At 34.7% G+C, this 22,433-nt stretch overlaps 2 protein-coding genes across 2 annotated transcripts in view; both read left to right on the plus strand.

Annotated features, from left to right (window-relative positions):
- ZC3H12B (zinc finger CCCH-type containing 12B) overlaps window positions 1–22,433 on the plus strand; it is a 427,389-nt gene that overhangs the window by 287,465 nt on the left and 117,491 nt on the right. The window lies entirely within an intron of this gene.
- Window positions 3,412–5,364, plus strand: LOC106979071 (40S ribosomal protein S27-like). Its single transcript, XM_053202397.1, has one exon. The coding sequence runs from the start codon at window positions 3,706–3,708 to the stop codon at window positions 3,892–3,894; it is 189 nt and encodes a 62-aa protein (XP_053058372.1). The 5' UTR covers window positions 3,412–3,705; the 3' UTR covers window positions 3,895–5,364.

The raw sequence follows: 22,433 nt of genomic DNA on the forward strand, positions 1-22,433 counted from the left end.
TAATTATTCTCTAATTTCCTGGTTAACCCATTCATTCTTTAGTAGGATGTTCTATAACCACCACATATTTGAGGGCTTTCCAATTTTTTTCTTGTGGTTTACTTCAAGTTTCACAGCATTATAATCCAAAAATATGCAGTGTATGATCTTGATGTTTTTGTACTTTTTGAATGCTAATTTGTGACCCAGTATTTGATCTATCCTGGAGAATGCTCCATGTGCACTGCAGAAGAATGTGTATTCTGCTGTTTTAGGATAGAATGTTCTGAATTTATCTGTTAAGTCCATCTGGTCCAGTGCGTTAAAAGCCATTTTTTCCCTTATTGATTTACTGCTTAGATGATCTGTCCATTGTTGTAAGTGAAGGATTAAAGTCTCCTACAATAATGAGCTTCGCTATGTTTGTTATTTATTTATATATTTGAGTGTTCAAGTTGGGGGCATAAATATTTACAATTGCTAGATCTTAATCTATAGATCCCTTAATTATGATATGCCATTCTTAATCCCTTGTTATAGTCTGGTTTTAAAGTCTGGTTTGTTCAATATTAGTACGGCTGCTCTGGCTTTTTTTTTTTTTTTTTTGATGTCCATAGCAAGATAGATGGTTGTACATCCCCTCACTTTCAATCTGCAGGTGTTGTTAGGTTTAAAACGTTAGGTCTAAAATGTTGTTAGGTCTCTTATAGTCAGAATATACATGTTTTTTTTAATCAATTCTGATACCCTATGTCATTGATTGTAGCATTTATTCCATTTATATATGAAGTGATTATTGAAAGATATGAATTTAGTGCCATTGTGTTATCTGTAGACATTGTGTTTGTGGTGATGTTCTCTGGTCCTTTTTACTCTGTGTTACTTTTGGTATTTTTTGTTTTGTTTTGTTTTTTGTTTGTTTTTGTTTTTGTTTTTTTTCTGCACTCAAAATTCCTCTGTAACATTACTTGCAAGGCTGGTTTAGGGGTCACAAACTCCTTTAATTTTTATTTGTGTGGAAAACTCTTTATCTCTCCTTCTAATCTAAATAATAGCTTTGCTGGATAAAGGATTCTTGCCTGCATATTTTTTCCCTTTTGGCACGTTGAATATCTCCTACCACTCCTTTTTGGCTTGCTAAGTTTTGTGAACAGACCTAATGTGAATCGGATTTGTTCTCCCTTATAGGTTAAAGAATTCTGTTCTTGCTGGTTTCATGATTATTTCCCTGTATGTGTATTTTGAGAATTTGACTATGATATGTCTTGGTGATGGCCAGCTTTTGTTGAATTTAATGGGAGTCCTCTGTGCTTCTTGGATTTTGATGTCTATGTTTCCTCCCGAGATTAAGGAAGTTTTCAGCTATAATTTGCTCACATAAACCTTTTGCCCCTTTTCTCTGTCTTCATCTTCTAAGATTCCTATGATCTGAATGTAATTCTTCTTTAATAAGTCACTGAGTTCTCTAAGTCTTGTATCATGATCTTTGGCCTTTGTATCCCTCATATTCTCGGCATCATTATTATCCATAATTTTATCTTCTATATCACTGATTCACTATTCTGATTTATCCATCCTTTCTGTCATGGCATCCATTCAAGATTTCATCTCTGCTATAACATTTTTAATTTTGCCCTGATGAAATTTTAGTTCTTTTCTCCCTGCAGAAAGGAATTCTCTGGTGTCTTCTATTCTTTTTTCAACCATAGCTAATATTCTTATAATTTTGTTTTTAAATTCTATTTCAGACATCTTACTATGTTTGTGCTGATTGAATCCCTGGTCATGAGTTCTATTGTCCGTTCTTTCTTTTGGGGTGAGTTTTTCCATCTCATCATTTGTCCAGAAAAGAAAAGAGCAAAGAAAGAAAAGAAACTAAAAGAAAGAGAAACACAAACAACAAACAGAAATAAAGGAAAAACAAGGAACAAAAAACAAACAAAGAAAACCAGAAATCCAGATTCTGGGTGTGTTTTGGTTTGCTTGTTAAAAGAATCTAGGTCCAAAAATAAAATAAAATAGAATAAATACAAACAAACAAAAAACAATAAAAGAAAGAATAAAAGAATATGTATATATAAAAATAAAAATAATAATACTAAAAAGTAAAAAAAAAGAAATTGAAAAATAAAATAAATGAAAAAATAATAATGAAGAATAAAAGTAAAACGGAAGTTAGATCCTATTTCCCCTAGAGATGAAGCTTTGCAACACTATGCTCCATAGACTTGGTGCCAGGGAATTGTTTGTGCTGGTTCTGGAAGAAAGAAGGATCTGCTGTGATGATTCTCAGACTCACTTGTTTAGGTGCAAATGTGCCTCCAGGGTTCAGGGGGACGGGGCTTGGTTTAATTAGCTCCGGCTTCCACCAGTTGGTACTGCTTTGCTCCTTGAAGGTTTTTCAGCTCTGAAGGGTGGAATGAATATGGCCTTCCCATGTTCTATAAGCTCCTGAGCTGAATGTTTGCACATCCTCCCACACACACACACTCTTCAGGGAACTCTCAGAGAAGAGCAATTAATCACTCCTATTGTGTCTCTGATTTCCCTCAGAGCCCCATATTCACCAGCCTGTGTCCAGGCTTTTTATCTCAGGCGCATGACTGAGTTTCAAAACTCCAAATTTTAGGGATTCCAGGGGTGCAGATCTACACTGCTCCTCTGGGATCTTGGAGAGGGACTCAACAGGCTTTTGCTGGCCCATTTATGTTGGGGGAGGGGGAAGTGGCATGACTGTCCAGCTATTCAGAGTTTATGTCAAAACAGAGCAAAAAACCAGCCCCCCTGCTTGCAGCCCTCAGCCAGAAAGAATCCCCTCTCATGCCTGGAAACAGCATAGCACATTGGCACAACCAGTCTTTCTTCTTACCCAATGGATTGTCGAACCGTGCTGTCACTCTTGGGACTCTACCCCGCTTCACCACTTGAGCACTTTAAAGCCAGGCAATTCCCCCATGGCAGCTGTCTGCTAAAAGTTCATATTTTGTGCTCCCCTGCTTATACTACTTTGCAGTAGCCCAAGTAAGCAAGCTTCTTCACCCCAGCTGGACCCAGAGCAGTACCTCCCCACTTAAACTCACAGCACCTCCTACCTTCCAAATGGTGGTACCTTTTCTACATGTAGTCTTACAGGTTTTGTTCACTCAAACCTCTAGTTGGTTTCTTTGATGTTCATAACAATTTGATAACTATCTAGCGGTGTTCAAGGGATGAGACAAGCCTAAGGTCTCCCTAATCCTCTACCATCTTAACTCACTCTATATTTCTTTATACAACACATTGGACAAGACAGACAAGAAAAAATAACACTTTAGTAGTAAAATGCATATAACATACCTTAAGTACAATAGGAATTCAGATAAAACTGTTCTGAATTCAATTTTTATCTTAATCAGTCCGTGTTTTCCTCATGAAAGATGGTACCTAAGGTAAGTCTTGCAGATTGTCTAGTTACAGAAAAAAAAAGAATGTCTTGTCTCTGAATCTGCTTCTTCATTGGTAAAAAAAGGGATGATGTTGTCCCCTTCTCTCCTATATCATTGCTATGGTTGAATAAGGTGGCATATGTGAAAATATTTGGTAAATTAAAAAGAATTAAGGACTGGCTAGGCTTACAAAAGAATCAATATGCCTTTAGCTAGAAATTTACTACACCCATCCTTAAAAGAGGAAAAGAAAAAAAAACATAAAAAGAAATAGCTAGCTCAAAGCCCAGATTCCTATTTTATGGATGTAAAATGTTCAGGTTGTTACAAGAGTACCACGGTTTTCAGCCATGATCAGACGGTGTTTTTTTGTTTTTTTGTTTTTTTGTTTTTTTTTTTTTGTATAGGTTGTTTAACATTGTTGCACCAGCCAAGAGGAGGAAAGGCCAGACTCACAGAAGGCTTTTCATTTAGAAGAAAGCAACACTAATGATCCATATTAGTGTTATATACTCCTGAATTTGTGTTATATCACAGAGAGCCTTATCAGTTCAGTAATTCCAGTTAATCTATAAAGATAATGTAATTGTTTTTAATTTTTTAAGGTGCACATCAGTTGTCTATTTTGGTGTCAGTTTTTCAATAAATTTTGGCTATGGACAAAAAAAAGCACTAAACAATGTAAACTGTTACTAATACTTGCTAAAGTATGAAAGTGTGAGTGCATGTGATTGATGTGTGTACATACAGCTTACAGTGAGGGTATTGTTTTAAGGATGGACAACTCCCCTACTACTAACTCAGAGAGTTATAAAATTTCAGGGCAAAGAGGGACCTCAAAGGTCATGTGATCTAACCCCATCTGGTGCTTGTTAAAAAGGAGGCTGGAGGAGAAAATGGTCTGGTATCTACTAAGGAAACTGATCTGTGTCTCTACATAGTCATTAATCTCCCAAATTCTGTTAATTTAGAAAATAGTACCACAGATTTTTTTTATTAATCTTATAAATTGACTTGAATTAATATTTTTTTACTTTTAATGTTTTTAATAATGTTGACTGAAGTAAAGCATTATATTTATTTCAATGCAGACTCTTCCTTTTTCTTCTAATTACCATATTCCAAAAATATGGAAATTAAAAAATTGGAAGGCAATTTTCTTAGATCAGCTTATTGTTTCTGAATTTTGCTCCTAAAAGAAGATTCTTTGCATTCCCAAATTAAGAACGTGATTCGTTGGGGAAGATGTTCTAACCCAAAGTACAGAAAACAGAGAGAAGAGTCACAGTTTTATCTTTCAGCTCACGTATTCTGGATGTTAATCAGTACCTAATGCCAATTTATCTCAGGGAAGACCACCCAGGTAACTTTAATCAGGTTGGACTTTATAGTAGATGATTATTTCAAGGCAGTTCTCAGTATATATGGCTTAATTCCAAGGGTAATGTTAGTCATTTTTATGTAACTCTAAATTTGCCAAGGAAACAAGAATATTATAGTGATAGTTAAGCAAAACATTAAGGTAATTAGCCTTAGATGAGAAAACACAAGTGCCACTTTTTTCTTCCTTTTTAATTTTTATTTATTTATTTTTATTTAAATACAAGTTAGTTAACATACAGTGTAGTCTTGGCTTCAGGAGTAGAACCCAGTCTCTTACATATGACACCCATTGCTCATCCCAACAAGTGACCTCCTTAATTCCCATTAACAATTTAACTCATCCCCTGAACCCACTCCCCCTCCAGTAACGCTCAGTTTGTTTTCTGGATTGAAGAGTCACTTATGGTTTGTCTCATCTCTGTTTTTATCTAATATTTCCCTTCCCCTATGCAATTCTATTGAGTTTCTCAAATTCCACATGAGTGAAATCTTATGATATCTGTCTTTCTCTAACTGACTTATCATAATGCTCTGTAGTTCCATCCATGTTGTCACAAAGACAAGATTTCATTCTTTATCATCTTTATCATCACGTATCATCACATATATATATATATATATATATATATATATATTCCATCCATGTTGTCACAAATGGCAAGATTTCATTCTTTATCATCACTGAGTAGTATTCCATTGTGTATATACATATGTGTATATATATGTATATATGTATATATACATATATATACATATATATACGTGTATATATATATATATGTATACATATATATATATGTATATTTTCCATCCATGTTGTCACAAATGGCAAGATTTCATTCTTTATCATCACTGAGTATTATTCCATTGTGTATACATATATGTGTATATATATATATTTTTTTTTCCATCCATGTTGTCACAAATGGCAAGATTTCATTCTTTATCATCACTGAGTAGTATTCCATTGTGTATATACATATGTGTGTATATATACGTATATGTATATACGTGTATATATATGTGTATATATATACGTATATATATACATACACATATATATACACGTATATATATACATATATATTAGATGTTCTATATATGTATATATACATATATATGTATATGTATATATATATGTATATATATATGTATATATATATACATATATATATGTATATACACATATATAGAACATCTAATTATCCATTCTTCAGTCAATGGACATTTGGGCTCTTTCCATAGTTTGGCTATTGTTGACAGAGCTGCAATAATCATTGAGGTGCATGCTCCCCTTTGAATCAGCATTTTTTGTATCCTTGGATTAACATGTACTTGCGCAATTGCTGGGTTGTAGGGTAGCTCTATTTTTCATTTCTTAGGAACCTCCATACTGTTTTCCAGAGTGGCTGCACCAGTTTGCATTCCCACCAACAGTGCAAAAGGTTCCCCTTTCTCTGCATGTTCACCAACATCTGTTCTTCCTGAGTTTTTAATGTTAGCCATTCGGACAGGTCCGAGGTGGCATTTCACTGTGGTTTCGACTCGTATTTCCCTGATGATGAGTCATGTTGAGTATATTTTCATGTGTCTGTTAGCCATCTGGAGGTCTTTGGAAAAGTTCCCATGCATGTCTTCCGCCCATTTCTTGACTGGATTCTTTGTTTTTTTGGGTGTTGAGTTTGGTAAATTCTTTATAGATTTGGATACTGACCCTTTTTCTGATATGTCATTTGCAAATGTCTTCTCCCATTCCATCAGTTGCCTTTTAATTTTGTTGATTGTTTCCTTCACTGTGCGTAAGCTTTTTATCTTGATGAGGTGCCAATAGTTCATTTTTGCTTTTATTACCTTGCCTCCAAAACCAAATTAAGGAAGAAGTTACATGCCTGAGTCAAAGAGATTTCTCCTGTAGGATTTTTATGGTTTCCTGTATCACACTTAGGTCTTTAATCCATTTTGAGTTTATTTTTGTGTAGGGTGTAAGAAAGTGATCCCATTTCATTCTTCTGCATGTCACTGTATAGTCCTCCCAGCACCATTTGCTTTAGAAACTGTCTTTTTTTCCATTGGATACTTGTTACTCCTTTGACGGAGATTAGCTGGCCATTTACTTGTGGGCCCATTCTGAGTTCTGTATTCTTTTTTTTTAAATGTTAATGCTTTTTTTTGAGAGAGAGAGGGAGAGAGAGAGAGAGCAGGAGAGGGTCAGAGAGAGAGGGAGACACAGAATCTAAAGCAGACTCTAGGCTCCGAGAGTCAGCACAGAGCCCAATGCAGGGCTTGAACTCATGAACCATGAGATCAAGACCTGATCGGTCACTTAACTGACTGAGCCACCCAGGCACCCGTGGGTTCTCTATTCTATTCCATTGATCTATGTGTCTGTTTTTATGCCAATATCATACTGTGTTGATTACAACTTTGTTATACAGCTTAATGTCCAGAAGTGTGATACCTCCAGGTTTGTTTTTCTTTTTCAATATTACTTTGGCTATTTGGGATTTTTATGGTTCCATTAAAATTTTTGGGTTCTAGCTCTATGAGGAACGATGTTGTTATGTAATAGGGATTTCATTGAATGTGTATATTGCTTTGGATATCAACATTTTAGCAACATTTTGTCTTCTAATCCATGAAAATGGAATGCTTTTCCATTTCTTTGTGTCTCCTTCAATTTCTTTCATAAGATTTCTGTAGTTTTCAGCATAAATATCTTTTATCTCTTTGGTTAGGTTTATTCCTAGTTATCTTATTGTTTCTGGTGCAGTTATAAATGAGATTGATTCCTTGATATATTTTCTGCTGCTTCATTATTGGTGTATAGAAATACAACCAGTTTCTGTACATTTGTTTTAAATCCTTTGACTTTGCAGAATTCATGTATCAGCTCTAGCTGTTTTGTGGTGGAGTCTTTCGTGTTTTGCATGTAGATTATGATGTCATTTGTGCAGAGTGAAAGTTTGACTTCTGTGCCAATTTGGATACATTTTATTTCATTTTGTTGTCTTATTTCTGAGGCTAGGACTTTCAGTATTATGTTGAACAACAGTAGTGAGAGTGGACATCCCTGTCATATTCCTAATCTTTTGGTAAAGCTCTCATTTTTTTCCCATTGAGGATGATATTAGCTGTGTGCCTTTCATATATGGATTTTATGATGTTGAGGTATGTTCCTTCTATCCCCACTTTCTTGAGGGATTTTATACAAAAAGGATGTTGTGTTTGTCAAGTGCTTTTTCTGTATCTATTGATAAGATCATATGGTTTTTAAGCCTTCTTTTATTAATGTGGTGTATCATGTTGACTGATTTGTGAATATTGAACCAGGCTTATAGCCCAGGAAAATAATCCTATTTGATCATGCTGAATAATTCTTCTAATGTACTGCTAAATTCAATTTACTAGTATCTTGTTGAGATTTTTTTTTCATCCAGGTTCATCAGGAATATTGGCCTGTAATTCCCCTTTTCAGTGCAGTCTTTGCCTGGTTTTGGAAACAAGGTAATGCTGACTTCATAGAATGAGTTTTGAAGCTTTCCTTACATTTCTATTTTTTGGAATACTTTGAGAAGAATAGGTATTAACTCTTCTTTGAATGTCTGGTAGAGAGCATCTGAGGGTTGATGGGGGGGTGGGAGGCAGGGGAGGGTGGGTGATGGGTATTGAGGAGGACACCTGTTGGGATGAGCACTGGGTGTTGTATGGAAACCAATTTGACAATAAGTTTCAAATTAAAAAAAATAAATAAATAAACATTACAAAGTTTTAAAAAATGTCTGGTAGAGTTGCCCTGCGAAGCCATCTGACTTAGGAGTCTTATTTGTTGGGAGGTTTTTAATAACCAGTTCAATTTATTTACTGGTTATGGGCCTGTCCAAATTTTCTATTTCTTCATGTTTGAGTGTTGGTAGTGTATTAGTGTCTAGGAATTTGTCCATTTCTTCCATATTGTCCAGTTTGTTGACATATAACTTTTCATGGTATTCTCTTCTAATTTTTTGTATTTGTGTGATGTTGGTTGTGTTCTCACCTCTTTCACTTGCGATTTTATCTATTTGTGTCCTCTCTCTTTTCTTTTTGAGAAGTCTCGCTAGGGGATATCAATTTCTTTTATTCTTTCAAAAAGCCAGCTCTTACTTTCATTGATCTGTTCTAATGTTTTTGTTTTGTTTTGTTTTGTTTTACTGAGACTCTGTATTCTTTATTTCTGTTCTAATATTTATTATTTCCTTTCTTCTGCTGGCTTTGGGCTTTATTTTCTGCCACTTTTCTAACTCCTTTATGTGTGAGGTTAGGTTGTGTATTTGGGACTTTTTTGCTTCTTTATAATTTTTTTCTTTACTTTTACTTATTTTTGAAAGACAGAGAGAGACAGAACATAAGTGGGGGAGAGGCAGAGAGAGAATAAGACATAGATTCTGAAGCAGGTTCCAGACTCCAAGCTGTCAGCACAGAACCTAATGTGGGGCTCGAACTCAAAAACTGTGAGATCATGACCTGAGCTGAAGTTGGACGCTTAACCAACTGACCCACCCAAGCGCCCCTTTGTTTCCTGAGATAGGCCTGAATTGCAATGTATTTTCCTCCTAGGACTGTGTTTGGTGCATACCAAAGGGTTTGTACCGTTGTGTTTTCATTTTTATTTGCTTCCCTGTAATTTTTAATTTCTTCTTTAATTTCTTGGTTAGCCCATTGAGGACTTTCCAAATTTGTTCTTGTGGTTAATTTCAAGCTTCATAGCATTTTAATCTGAAAATATGCATGGTATTATCTCAATATATTTGTACCTGTTGAGGGCTGATTTGTGATCCATTATGCGATCTACTTTGGAGAATGTTCATGTGCACTTGAGAAGAACGTGTATTCTGCTGCTTTAGAATAAAATATTCTGTATATATTGGTTAAGTCCATCTGGTCCAATGTGTCTCTCAGAATTGTTTCCTTGTTGATTGCTTAAATGATCTTTCCATTGCTTTAAGTGGGGTATTAAACTCTCCTACAATTATGACATTATGATCAATGAGTTTCTTTATGTTTGTTATTAATCAATTTATATAATTGGGTTCTCCCAAGTTGAGTACATAAATATTTACAATTGTTAGATCTTCTTGATAGATAGACCACTTAATTATGATATAATGCCTTTAATCTCTTGTTACAGATTGTGTTTTAAAACCTACTTTGTCTGAGGGGCACTTGGGTAGCTCAGTCGGTTAAGCGCCTGACTTCAGCTCAGGTCATGATCTCGCCCTCCGTGAGTTTGGGCTCCGTATCTGGCTCTCTGTTCACAGCTCAGAGCCTGGAGCTTGTTTCAGATTCTGTGTCTCCCTCTCTCTCTGTCCCTCCCCTGCTCACGCTCTGTCTCTCTGTCTCTGAAAAATGAATAAACCCTAAAAAATTGTTAAATCTAGTTTGTCTGATATGCAGCTTTCTTTTGATGTGCATTAGCATCATAGATGGTTCTCCATCTCTTAATTTTCAATCTTTAGGTGTCCTGAGAACTAAAGTCCTCAGAACTAGAGTGTCTTATATGCAGCATATAAATGGATCTTGTTTTTGTTTGTTTGTTTGTTTGTTTGTTTTTATTCATCCTGATACCCTATGTCTTTTGATTTGGGCATTTATTCCATTTACATTCAGAGTGATTATTGAAAGGTATGAATTTAATGCCATTGTGTTATTTGTAGGTTTCATGTTTGTGATGATGTTCTCTGGTCCTTTGTACTCTTTACTGCTTTCCACTCATAGAGTCCCTTTTAGAATCTCTTGCAGGGCTGGTTTAGTGGTCATGGACTCCTTTAGCTTTTGTTTGTCTGGGAAAGTCTTTATCTCTCCTTCTATTCTGAATCACAGCCTTGCTGGATAACGGATTCATGGCTTCATATTTTTCCTAATCAGCACATTGTATATTTCATGCCACTCCCTTCTGTCCTGCCAACTTTCAGTGCACAGGTCTGCTACTAAACTTATGTATCTACCCTTGTAGTTTAAGGACGTTTTGTCCCTAAGCAACTTCAGAATTTTCTCTTTATCTTTTTATTTTGCCAGTTTAACTATGATATGTCATGGTGTTGACCTGTTTTTGTTGATTTTGAAGGGAGTTCTCCATGTCTCTTAGAATTGGATGTCTGTTTCCTTCTCCACATTAAGGAAGTTCTCAGCTATGATTTGTTCATATAAACATTCTGTCCCTTTTTCCCATTCTTCTTCTTCTGGGACTCCTATGATACAGATATTGTTTCATTTAATGAAATCACTTAGTTGTCTAACTCTTCCCTCATGATCTTGTAATCTCCTTTCTCTCTTTTTTTCAGTTTCATTATTTTTCATAATTCTATCATATATTTCACCTATTCTCTGCTTCTTCAATCCTCTCTGTCAATCCTCTCTGTAGTTTATTTTACATCTCATTTATAGCATTTTGTAATTCATCCTGACTAGTTCACAAGTCTTCTCTGGTGTCTTATATGCTTTTTTCAGTCTTATGACTATTTTTCTAAATTCTTGTTCAGATATATTGTTTGTATCTGTTTTGAGCAGTTATCTGGCTTTGATTTCTTCTTGACCCTTCTTTTGGGGAGAATTCCTTTGTCTTGTCATTTTGCCTAATTTTATCTTTTGCATGTTTTAAAAGCTCGATATGTGTCCTTCCCCCGAGAGTACAACTATATTAAAAAGGGGTCATACATTGCCCAGGGCTTGGCACTCCAGAAAGTGTTTCTGGTGTATGCTGCATACACTGTTGTTGCATTTGGGCTTCTCTATACCACTTGTAAGTCCTCTCAAGAGCTTCTCCTTGCTTGCAGTGGTGGAGTGTTTGGAACTTTAACTAGGTTTTCTTTTCCTTGTTTGTTGACGTAACCTTTGGGGGGTGGGAATTGAAGTTGATGGAAGTCTGATCCCATAAAAAGAGAAAAAGGAAAGGGGAGGAAACAAAACCAAACAGGGAATTAAAAACTATAAGTCTAATTCCAGAGAAAGAGAAAGGGAAATAAAAAAGAAGAAAAAAAGAGAAAATATAGAAAAATATTAGAATAAAAATACCTGATGAAGGAAAATATACATATATAATAAAAATTGACCAAACTCAATACAGAAAATATAAGCCTGATTGCAAAAGAAAAAAAAATAAAGAAAAGAAAACAAGAAGGAGGAAAAAAAGAGACAAGAAATATTTTTAGCAATTTTCTATTGTTGCATGGGTCTGGTGATTGTATTGGTCTGGAAGAGAGGACAGCTGATTTGGGTCAGTCAATCTTGGTCTAGTAAATAAGCAGTTGCCAGGCACAGAGTGGCGGGGTTTGGTGTAAGTGTGTCTCGTCCCCACTGGGGACTGCTGTGTTGCTCTCTAAAATCCCACTGTGTTGGTGTTGGGAACAAAATGGCATCACCTCATTTCTCCTCCCTGACCGGCTATCTCAACCCACACTGTTCACTGTTCTACAGCCCTCAGAGAATAATGAGGGTGGTCAACTTGCTGTGCTCCACAGTTCTCCTGAGCCTTGTTGGCACATGACTGGGATTCAAAAACCAATGTCTTTAAAGACACGGTAAGAGGCAGCTCCTCTCTCCTGCTCTGGAGTAGAGACTCTCCACCCTGTTGATTAAAGGCCTTTGGCTGTATCTGCAAGGTTTTTTGTCCTTAGTGGGGGGCAATAAACCTCTTCCCATAAAATTCTGGGAACTACACTGTGCTATGTAGTTGGGGGCTGGATTCCTTCTCTCCCGGAGCGTGCACCACAACTCCGCTATGGAGAAAGTCACATACTTCCAAAACGTTTGACTTTCAGAACCAAAGGCTGTTTTCAAAAAAATCTGGCATTCTCTGTACCTCTTGTTCCTCTGTTCATGCTCCAGAGATGTTATCCTCCTGTGCTAACCCAATGCCGCCCTTTTACAACCCCTTCTTTTTCTCTCCCTTTTGTCTCTCCACATAAAGTGTTCCCTCCCTTCTGTGACTATGCTGTTTTATCTCCCCCAATTCACATACACACACCTTGATCCTGTCAAGCTGTCTCCCTCAAACTGTGGAAATCCTTTTGCTGCTACACAGATCAATTTCTTGGTTGTTCCAAGTGATAAGACCTCAATATAGCTGTGTTTGAGGGACCAAGAAAATCTCAGTACCCCTACTTCTCTGCAATCTTAACTCTCTCTCTCTCTCTGCCCATTTCTTAACTTGGTCATTTGGTTTTTGGGTATTGAGTTTGATAAATTATTTATAGATTTTGGATACTAACCCTTTATCCGATATGTCATTTGCAAATATCTTCTCCCATTCCATAGGCTGCCTTTTAGTTTTGTTGATTGTTTACTTCATTGTTCAAAAGTTTTTATCTTGATGAAGTCCCAATAGTTCATGTTTGCTTTTGTTTCCTTTGCTTTCGATGACATGTCTAGTAAGAAGTTGCTATGACCAAGGTCAAAGCGGTTGCTGTCTGCGTTCTTATCTAGAATTTTTATGGTTTCCTGTGTCACGTTTAGGTCTCTTATCCATTTTGAATTTATTTTTGTGTATGGTGTAAAGAGGTGGTCCAGTTTTATTTCTTTCTGCATGTCGCTGTCCAGTTTTCCCAAGTCCGTCTGTTGAAGAGACTGCCTTTATTCCATTGGATATTCTTTCTTGCTTTGTTGAAGATGAATTGACATATAGTTGTGGTTCCATTTCTGGGTTTACTTTGCTGTTCCATTGATCTATGTGTCTGTTTTTGTGCCAGGACCATACTGTCTTGATGATGACAGCTTTGTAATATAGCTTGAAATCCAGAATCATGATGCCTCCAGTTTTGTTTTTCTTTTTCAGAATTGTTTTGGTTATCCAGAGTCTTTTTTGGTTCCATACAAATTTTAGGATTATTTGTTCTAGCACTGCTAAAATGCTGGTGGTATTTTGACAGAGATTTCATTAAATCTGTAGACTGCTTTTTGTGTATAGAGAGTTTAACAATGCTTGTTCTTCCAATCTGTAAGCATGGAATGTTTTTCCATTTCTTTGTGTCTTTCTCAATTTCTTTCATGAGCATTCTAAAGTTTTCAGAACACAGATGTTTTACCTCTTTAGTTAGATTTATCCTAGGTATCTTATTGGTTTTGGTGCAATTGCAAATGGGATCTATTCCTTGATTTCTTTTTCTGCTGCTTTGTTATTACTGTATAGAAATACAACAGATTTCTGTACATTGATTTTATATCCTGAAACATTGCTGAATTCATGTATTAGTTTTAGCATTTTTTTTGGTGGCATCTTTTGGGTTTTCTACATATAATATCATGTGTTCATTTTGTGCACAAAGTGAAACTTTGGTTTCTTCCTTCCTTATTTGCATACCCTTTATTTATTTTTTGTTGCCTTATTTTTGAGGCTAGGCCTTCCAGTACTATATTAAATAGTAATGGTGAGAGTGTACCTCCTTGTCTTCTTCCTGACCATGGGGGAAATGTTCTCAGTTTTTCCCCATTGAAAATGATCTTAGCTGTGGGACTTTCACATATGGCCTTTATCATGTTGAGGTATGTTCCTTCTTTCCCTAGTTTATTTAGGGTGTTTAGATGAACACCTAAGAACAACATCCAAGAATGGATGCTGTATTTTGTGAAATGTTTTTTCTGCATCTATTGACAAGATTATATGGTTGTCATCTTTTCTTCTATTAATATGGTTTATCACATTGTTTGATTTGCAAATATTGGACCAGCCTCATAGTCCAGGAATAAGTCCCATTTGACCATTGTGAATAATTCTTTTAATATACTGTTGAATTCCACTTGCTATTATCTTGAGAATTTTTGCATTCGTGTTGTTCAAGGATACTGGCCTGTAGTTTTCCTTTTTAGCTTACTTTAAAAAATATTAGATATTGTGCAATGTCTGGTTAGATCAGTCAGTTGAGCCTTCTACTTCAGCCTAGGTTATGATCTCGACATTCCTGTGTTCAAGCCCCACATTGGGCTCTGTGCTGACAGCTCAGAGCCTGGAGCCTGTTTCAGATTCTGTGTCTCTCTCTCCCCCCCTCTACCCTTACCCCACTCATGCTCTGTCTGTCTCTCTTTCTCAAAAATAAATAATAAAAAATTAAAAATGTATATTAGGTATTATTTTTATCTTTGAACTCCATTATAGATTATTCTCATTTATTCTGTAGGATTTGCAATTTGTAGAGTGCTTTTCAAAAGAGAAAATGTAAATCAAATTTAACATTCATGTTTAAAAGTTGTCCTCAATGGAAATATTCTTAAGATATATGGTTCAATTCTATACCTGCTTCAACAGTAAACTAAACAGAATTAAACATTTTCTTGTTTACTGGGGACCATTATTAATGAACATTCATTATCACACATCACTACCACATAAGATACAATGATAGTCCTCAAGGACTAGGACACTGGTAGTTATGGGATAGGTGCAGGAGTGAGACACTTAAGGTTCTTGGAACTTACATTCAATAGCTTAAGAAAAATGTTTATTTCTTGTCTCTTTTTGAATAACTTTTGTTTATCCTCCAATTCTCAGCCTATCAAATGTTGCTTCTTGCTGTTATTTCTGTGCCTGCCTCTGACTACTCCCTTTCTAATTGTTTCTCCTAAGCAATATTGGACAACTAAATAACTAAGCTTTTTAAAAGTATGTCTATATAATGGTTCTCCTATTGTGTTCCTTAGACCAGTAGAATCAACATCACGGAGAAACATGCTAGAAATGCAGAATCTCAGGCCCCATTCCAAACTTACTGAATCAGGTAACTCTGGGGCATATTCTACCCCAGTTGAAGGGACTGTGTTTTAGAAGTCCCTCCAACTAATTCTGGTGTATGCTCAAGTTTGAGATTTACTTCCTTACCATATTTGTTAATAATGTACAATCCCAGGTTACACTATGAGAGATATGATTTAGTACATGTGGGTAGGGCCTAAGAACCTTAATTTTTTTAATCAATCCCCCAGATTATCTTGATGAAAGTAGTCAAAAACCACAATTGGAAAAATGTTTCACAAGCATAGACCAGTGTTTCTCGAACTTACCTGGGGATCTAGTTAAAATGCATATTCTTATTTCATAGGTCTGGTGTTCAGTATTTTATTTTTTTTTATTCAAGGTTTTATTTATACTCCAGTTAGTTAACTTACAGTGTAATATTAGTTTCACTCCAGTTAGTTAACATACATTGTAACATTAGTTTCAAGTTTAGTGATCCATTACTAACATACAATATTCAGTGTTCATCATAGCACGTGCCCTCCTTATTACCCACTACCTATTCAACCCACCCCTCTGCCCGCCTCCTCCCCAGTAACCCTCAGTTTGTTCTCTATAGTTAAGAATCTGTTTCTTGGTTTGCTTCTCTCTCTTTTTCTCTTTGCTAATTTTTTTGTTCCTTAAATTCCACATATAAGTAAAATCATGTGGTATTTGTCTTTCTCTGACTTATTTGGCTTAACATAATACTCTGTAGCTCCATCCATATCATTGCAAATGGCAAGATTTCATTCTTTTCCATTACTGAGTAATATTCCTTTGTATACTGCATCTTCTTTACCCATTCATCCACTGATGGACACCTGGACCGTTTCCATAATTTGGCTATTGTAGATAATGGTGCTATAAACATTGGGATTCATGTATCTCTTTGAATTACTATTTTTGTATTCTTTGACTAAATACCTAATAGTGCAATTTGTTTCCTATAAATAAAAATAATATGAGTCTTCCTTGTTTTTGCAAAATATGCTATTTTCTCCAAAATCAAATATTTACAAAGGTGTTTGTCCATACTTTTTAAAGTTTAAAGAAATGAATTGTTTTAATCATACAAGTCAGTTGGCTTTGAATACAGAGTGAAGGGACTCTTTTATGAGTAAAATTGTATGAGGTTTAGTTTCTAGACTCAGTGTCACTTTCTCAGGCTTCTCAGAAATCTTTTACTCTGTCTTTCTTAGTTTTATGTATACCCTCAATAAGGAAGGAGTGGAAAAGCTTCCCTTACATGAAGGTCAAAATTCTATGATAGATTACATTATTCTCTCTGGGGCTAAAATAGATGTTACTCTTTTTTACAATGTTTATTTATTCATTTTGAGAGAGAGAGAGAGCACGTGTGAATGGGAGAGGGGCATAAAGAGGGAGAGAGAATCCCAAGCAGGCTCCACTCTGTCAGCACATAGCCCATATGCGGCTTGATCCCAACTATGAGATTATGACCTGAGCCAAAATTAAAATTCAGATGTTTAACTGAATGAGTGACCCAAGCACTCCGAAATAGATGCTACTCTTTCTCTAGTCTAAGCTCTGCCAGCATTTACCATCTCCCTGAAGGATATTGATTGACAACCCAAGCCTTTTCCAAGAGGCAAACCATGTATTCCTTCTGAATGAATATCCTGAATGTATCATCCTTTCAGGAAAGAGAGGGTTCTGAGTTAAACTTTTGTGCTGATCCCTGAATTTTGCAATCTCTGGACTTCTCCTGAAGGAAAGAAAATGCCTTGGTAGGGAACTAGTCATGGAAACTCCTCCTGCTTCAGCTGTGGATTGCTTTAAACCTTCCTCTTACATAAGGCGCTTATGTTGTTTGTTGTAATTTCCAAAAGGAGGAAAAACAAACAAATGGTAAAAGATGTCAATTTAGGAAGCTTTTCATTTCAGGTTGGATAAGTGATTCCAGAACATGAATTCTAAAGTGAATCCAGTGCCCACCCACCCCTCCCCAGATATTTCAGTATTGAAATTGGGCCCTTCAGAGTGGGGTCTGTTGATTTTCAGGACTGAAAGAGCTGAAGCTATTTTTATAAAATGGAATTAAAAAATCATTTTAGTTTATTTTCTGGAAGATCTAATCTCAGGATTATTGTTGGTGAGACTTCCCTGATCATTAAGATCATCTCATTAGTCTATCTTTTCTGAACGTTTCCCTACATAGAATCAATACCATGAAATAGAATGAATTGTTTTATGAGAGCTTCATGGTTAATAACTTCCTCACTGTTGTTATTAAACAAAGGAAGAGAAAGAATATCTATTGAGTGTCTACTGTGTTCTAGTCAATGTTCTAGTTTTTTCATATATATTATCTAATTTTCTTCTCATAAGAACATTTTGATGCAAGTTTTATTTTTTCCAATTTGTATATGAGGAGTCTAAAGCTACTGGTCACACAACTAGAAAGCAGCAGGATCAAAATTGAACCACCAAGCAAAACCATAATGTATATTCTCAAGTGCACATGGAACACTATTTAGGATACATTATATGTGAGGACAGAAACTAATAAAACAAAGTATGTTCTCTGACAATACAGTGGAATGAAGTTAGAAACCAAGAACCCCAAAATTTGAGAAAGTCACAAATATGTGGAAATTAGACAGCACACTTTTAAACAATCAATGAGTCAAAAAAATAAAAAATGAAATCAGATAATACTCTGAGATAAGTGAAAATAAAACAAAATATACTAAAACTTATGGGATGCAGATAAAAACAGCATTTAGAGGGAAATTTACAGTTGTACTTGTCTGTAGTGTAAAAGAGGAAAAATCTTGTATCAATAATCAAACCTTCCACCTAGGACACTGAAGAGAAAATAGTAAAGTAATCCAAAAGCAAGCAGAAGAGAGGAAATAATAAAGACTGGAGTGAACGTTAATGAAATAAAGAATAGAATAAAAGTACAAAAACTCATTTGGACCAAAAGCTGGTTCTTTGAAAAGATCAACAAAATTAACAACCCTTTACTAGTTTGACCAAGAAAGACTCAAATTACTGGAAGAAAATATGAAAGAGGAGACGTTACTGTCAACTTTACAGAAATAAATGGATTATGAAGGAATACTATGGCAATTGTACTCGAAGAAATGAGATAACTTAGATGAAATGGACAAATTCCTAGAAAGACACAAACCACCAAAACTGGCTCAAGAAGGAATAGACCATCTAAATAGATCTATGACAAGTGAAGATATTTAAGCAGTAATAGCAGCAGTAGTAGTAATGGAAATTACCCATGCAGAAAAGCCCAGACCCAGATGGCTTCATTGATACATTTTATAAAACACTTAAATAATAATTATAACTATTTATAAACTCTTCCAAAAATTAGAAAAGATAACTTTCCAAACCATTTTGGAGCCAATATTACCCTGATTAAAACCAGGCAAACCTATCACAAGAAAACTACAAACCAATATCTCTTATGAATATGGGCACAAAACTCAACAAAATACTAGCAAACAAAATTTAGAGACATATAAAAATAACTATACATTATGATTAATTGTGATTTATCCCAAGGTTGGTTTAACATTAAAAATCAATTGTTTTACATCCTACCAATAGAAAGCATATATCACATGATCATTTCAATAGACAAAGAAAAAGCATTTGACAAAATCAAACACCCTTTCTTCATAAAATCACTCAACAAACTCGGGATAGAAGGAAACCCCTTTGATGTGATAAAGGGCATAAAAAAACTAACACTGTACTTAATGTTGAAAGACTGGATGCCCCTATAGTCAGGAATAAGGCAAGGATGTCTGCTTTTGTCACTTCCTTTTAACATTGTGCTTAAAATTCTAGCCAGTTAATTAAGCAAGAAAAGAAATAAAAGACATCCATATTGGAAATTAAAAAGTAAAATGATCTTTATTTGTAAGGGTTATAATTACATAAGTTAAAAATTCTAAGGTATATCTAACAAAAAACGCTACTAGAACTAATAAAATACTTCAGTAACATTTCAGAATACAGATTTAATATTTTTAATTTATAAATATTAATTAATTTGTAATTTAATTTATAAATATTTTATAAATAAATTTATAAAGATTTTAATAAATCAATTATATTCTGAGGCACTTCCAATAAACAATCACAAAATGAATTAAAAAACAAAAGAAGTGAAAAACAATCTGAAAAATACAACACACTGTCAAATAAAATCAAATATCTAAACGAATGGGAAAATATCCCATTTTTTAAATGAATCAGAAGACTTAGCATTGTTAAGATGGCAGTCTTCCAAAACAGATCTACAAATTCAATGCAATCCTTATCAATATCCCAGCTGCCTTCTTTATAGACACAAAATAGCTGATTCTGTAATTCATATAAAACTGCAAGAGATCCAGAAAAGCCCAAATAATTGTGAAAAAGAGTAATCCAGAAGACCTCACAGTTCCTGATTTCAGAACTTATGAAAATTATGTAGCAATAATCAAGATGTGTTACTCAGTATGGATCCAGCAATTGTAATAGTAGTATTTACCCAAAGAATACAAAAATACTAAGTCAAAGGATTAACATGCACCCTGATGTTTGTAGCAGCATTATCAACAATAGCCAAATTATGGAAAGAGCCCAAATGTCTATTGACTGATGAATGGATAAAGAAGATGTGATATATATATATATATATATATATATATATATATATATATATCTCCACACATATATTTATCAGCCACAAAAAGGAATGAAATCTTGCCATTTGCAACAATATGGATGGAGTTAGACAGTATTATAATACATGAAATAAGTCAGTCAAAGACAAAGACCATATGCTTTCACTCATATGTGGAATTTAAGAAAAACACAAACAAACATAGGAGGAAGAAGAGAGGTAAACCAAGAAACAGACTTAAATATAGACAACAACTGATAGTTGCCAGTGAAGGGGGGATGGGTTAAATATGTGATGAGGATTAAGGAGGGCACTTGTTGTGATGAGCACAAGTTGTTATATGTAAGTGTTGAATCGCTAAATTCTACACCTGAAACTAATATTTACACTGTATGTTAAATAACTGAAATTTAAATAAAAACTTTTAAAAATACTGTTTTATTGGCAAAAGGGTAGACACATAGATAAATGTAACAGAATTAAGCAGCCAGAAGTAATGGCCAAATAATTCGTGACAAGGGTGCCAAGACCATTCAATGAAGGAAATAATAGTCTTTTCAAAAAATAGTACAACTAGACAATCGTGTGCAAGAGAATGAAGCTAGACCCTTGCCTAACCAGATACAAAAATTTACTCAAAATGGATTAAAAACATAAGTGTAAGAAAAAACTAAAAGAAAACCCTTAGAAGAAAATAGGAGTAAATCTTCATGTCCTAGGTTTTTGACAATGCATTACTAGATATAAAACATAAGCACAAAGAACAAAAGACAGCAGAAAAATTGAAATGATCAAAGTTAAAAACTTTTGTGCTTCAAAAGAATCTATCCAAAAAGTGAAAAGACAATCAGCCCATATAATCAGAAGAATTATTTGAAAATCCTGTGATTAACTCCTTGAAATTACATTGTTTATGATGTCTTTCATATATATATATAGTTTATATATTTCATATATATATAATTTATTGTCAAATTGACTAACATACAGTGTAAACAGTGTACTATTGGTTTTGGGGGTAGATTCCCATGATTCATCACTTACATACAACACCCAGTGCTCATCCCAACAACCACACTCCTCAATGCCCATCACCCATTTTCCCCTCTCCCCACCCCCCATCAAGCCTCAGTTTGTTCTCTGTATTTAAGAGTCTCTTATGGTTTTTCTCCCTCCCTCTCTCTTTGTATCTATTTTTCCCCTTCCCTTCCCCCATTGTCTTCTGTTAAGTTTCTCAAGTTCCACATATAAGTGAAAATATATGATATCTGTCTTTCTCTGATTAATTAATTTCACTTAGCATAATACCCTCCAGTTCCATCCATGTTGCTGCAAATGACCAGATTTCATTCTTTCTCATTGCCAAGTAATATTCCATTGAATATATAAACCACATCTTCTTTATCCATTCATCAGTTGATGGACATTTAGGCTCTTTCCATAATTTGGCAACAATAGCCAAATTATGGAAAGAGTATAATGAGCCTTTCAAGTAACATATTGTTTCATTAATCTATAAATGTTTGTAAACTTTAAAAAAAATCATATATCTGACAAGGTAATTTTACTTAACCTGAAACTAATGTAACATTGTATGTCAACTATACTCAAATTAAAAATTAATATATACATATATATAAATGTATATATGTATAAAGAACTCTTACAACTCAATAATAAAAAGACAACCCAGTTTAAAAAGTTGACAATGGATCTGAATAGACAGTTCACAAAAGATACACAAATAGTCAAAAGACGAAAAAGTGCTCAGCCTTAGTAGTCATCAGGGAAATGGAAACTCAAAACCACAATTAGATAATGCTTTGCACCTACAAAGATGGCTAGAATTTAAAAATTAGATAACAAGAAGTGGTGACAAAATGTGGAGGAATCAGAATGTTTATGTGTTGCTGATGGCAATGTTAAATGGTGGGACCACTTTGGAACACAGGATGGCAGTTTTTTTGTGTGATTGAACATAGAATTATGATACATTTGTGAAATTCCACTCATATATTTATATCTAAGAGAAATAAAAACATATGTTTACATAAACACAGATTCATGAATATAGCAGGATTGTTTTTGATAGTCAATAGATGGTAACAACCCATGTCCAATAGCCAATGAGTGGATAGACAAAATGTGTTATATCCATACAATGAGATATTATTAAACTATAAAAAGAATGAAGTACTGACACATGCTATGGCATGGATGAATTTTGAGAACATTACATGAAGTGAAA

Source organism: Acinonyx jubatus, chromosome X, assembly GCF_027475565.1.
Source record: "Acinonyx jubatus isolate Ajub_Pintada_27869175 chromosome X, VMU_Ajub_asm_v1.0, whole genome shotgun sequence".
Taxonomy (NCBI): domain Eukaryota; kingdom Metazoa; phylum Chordata; class Mammalia; order Carnivora; family Felidae; genus Acinonyx; species Acinonyx jubatus.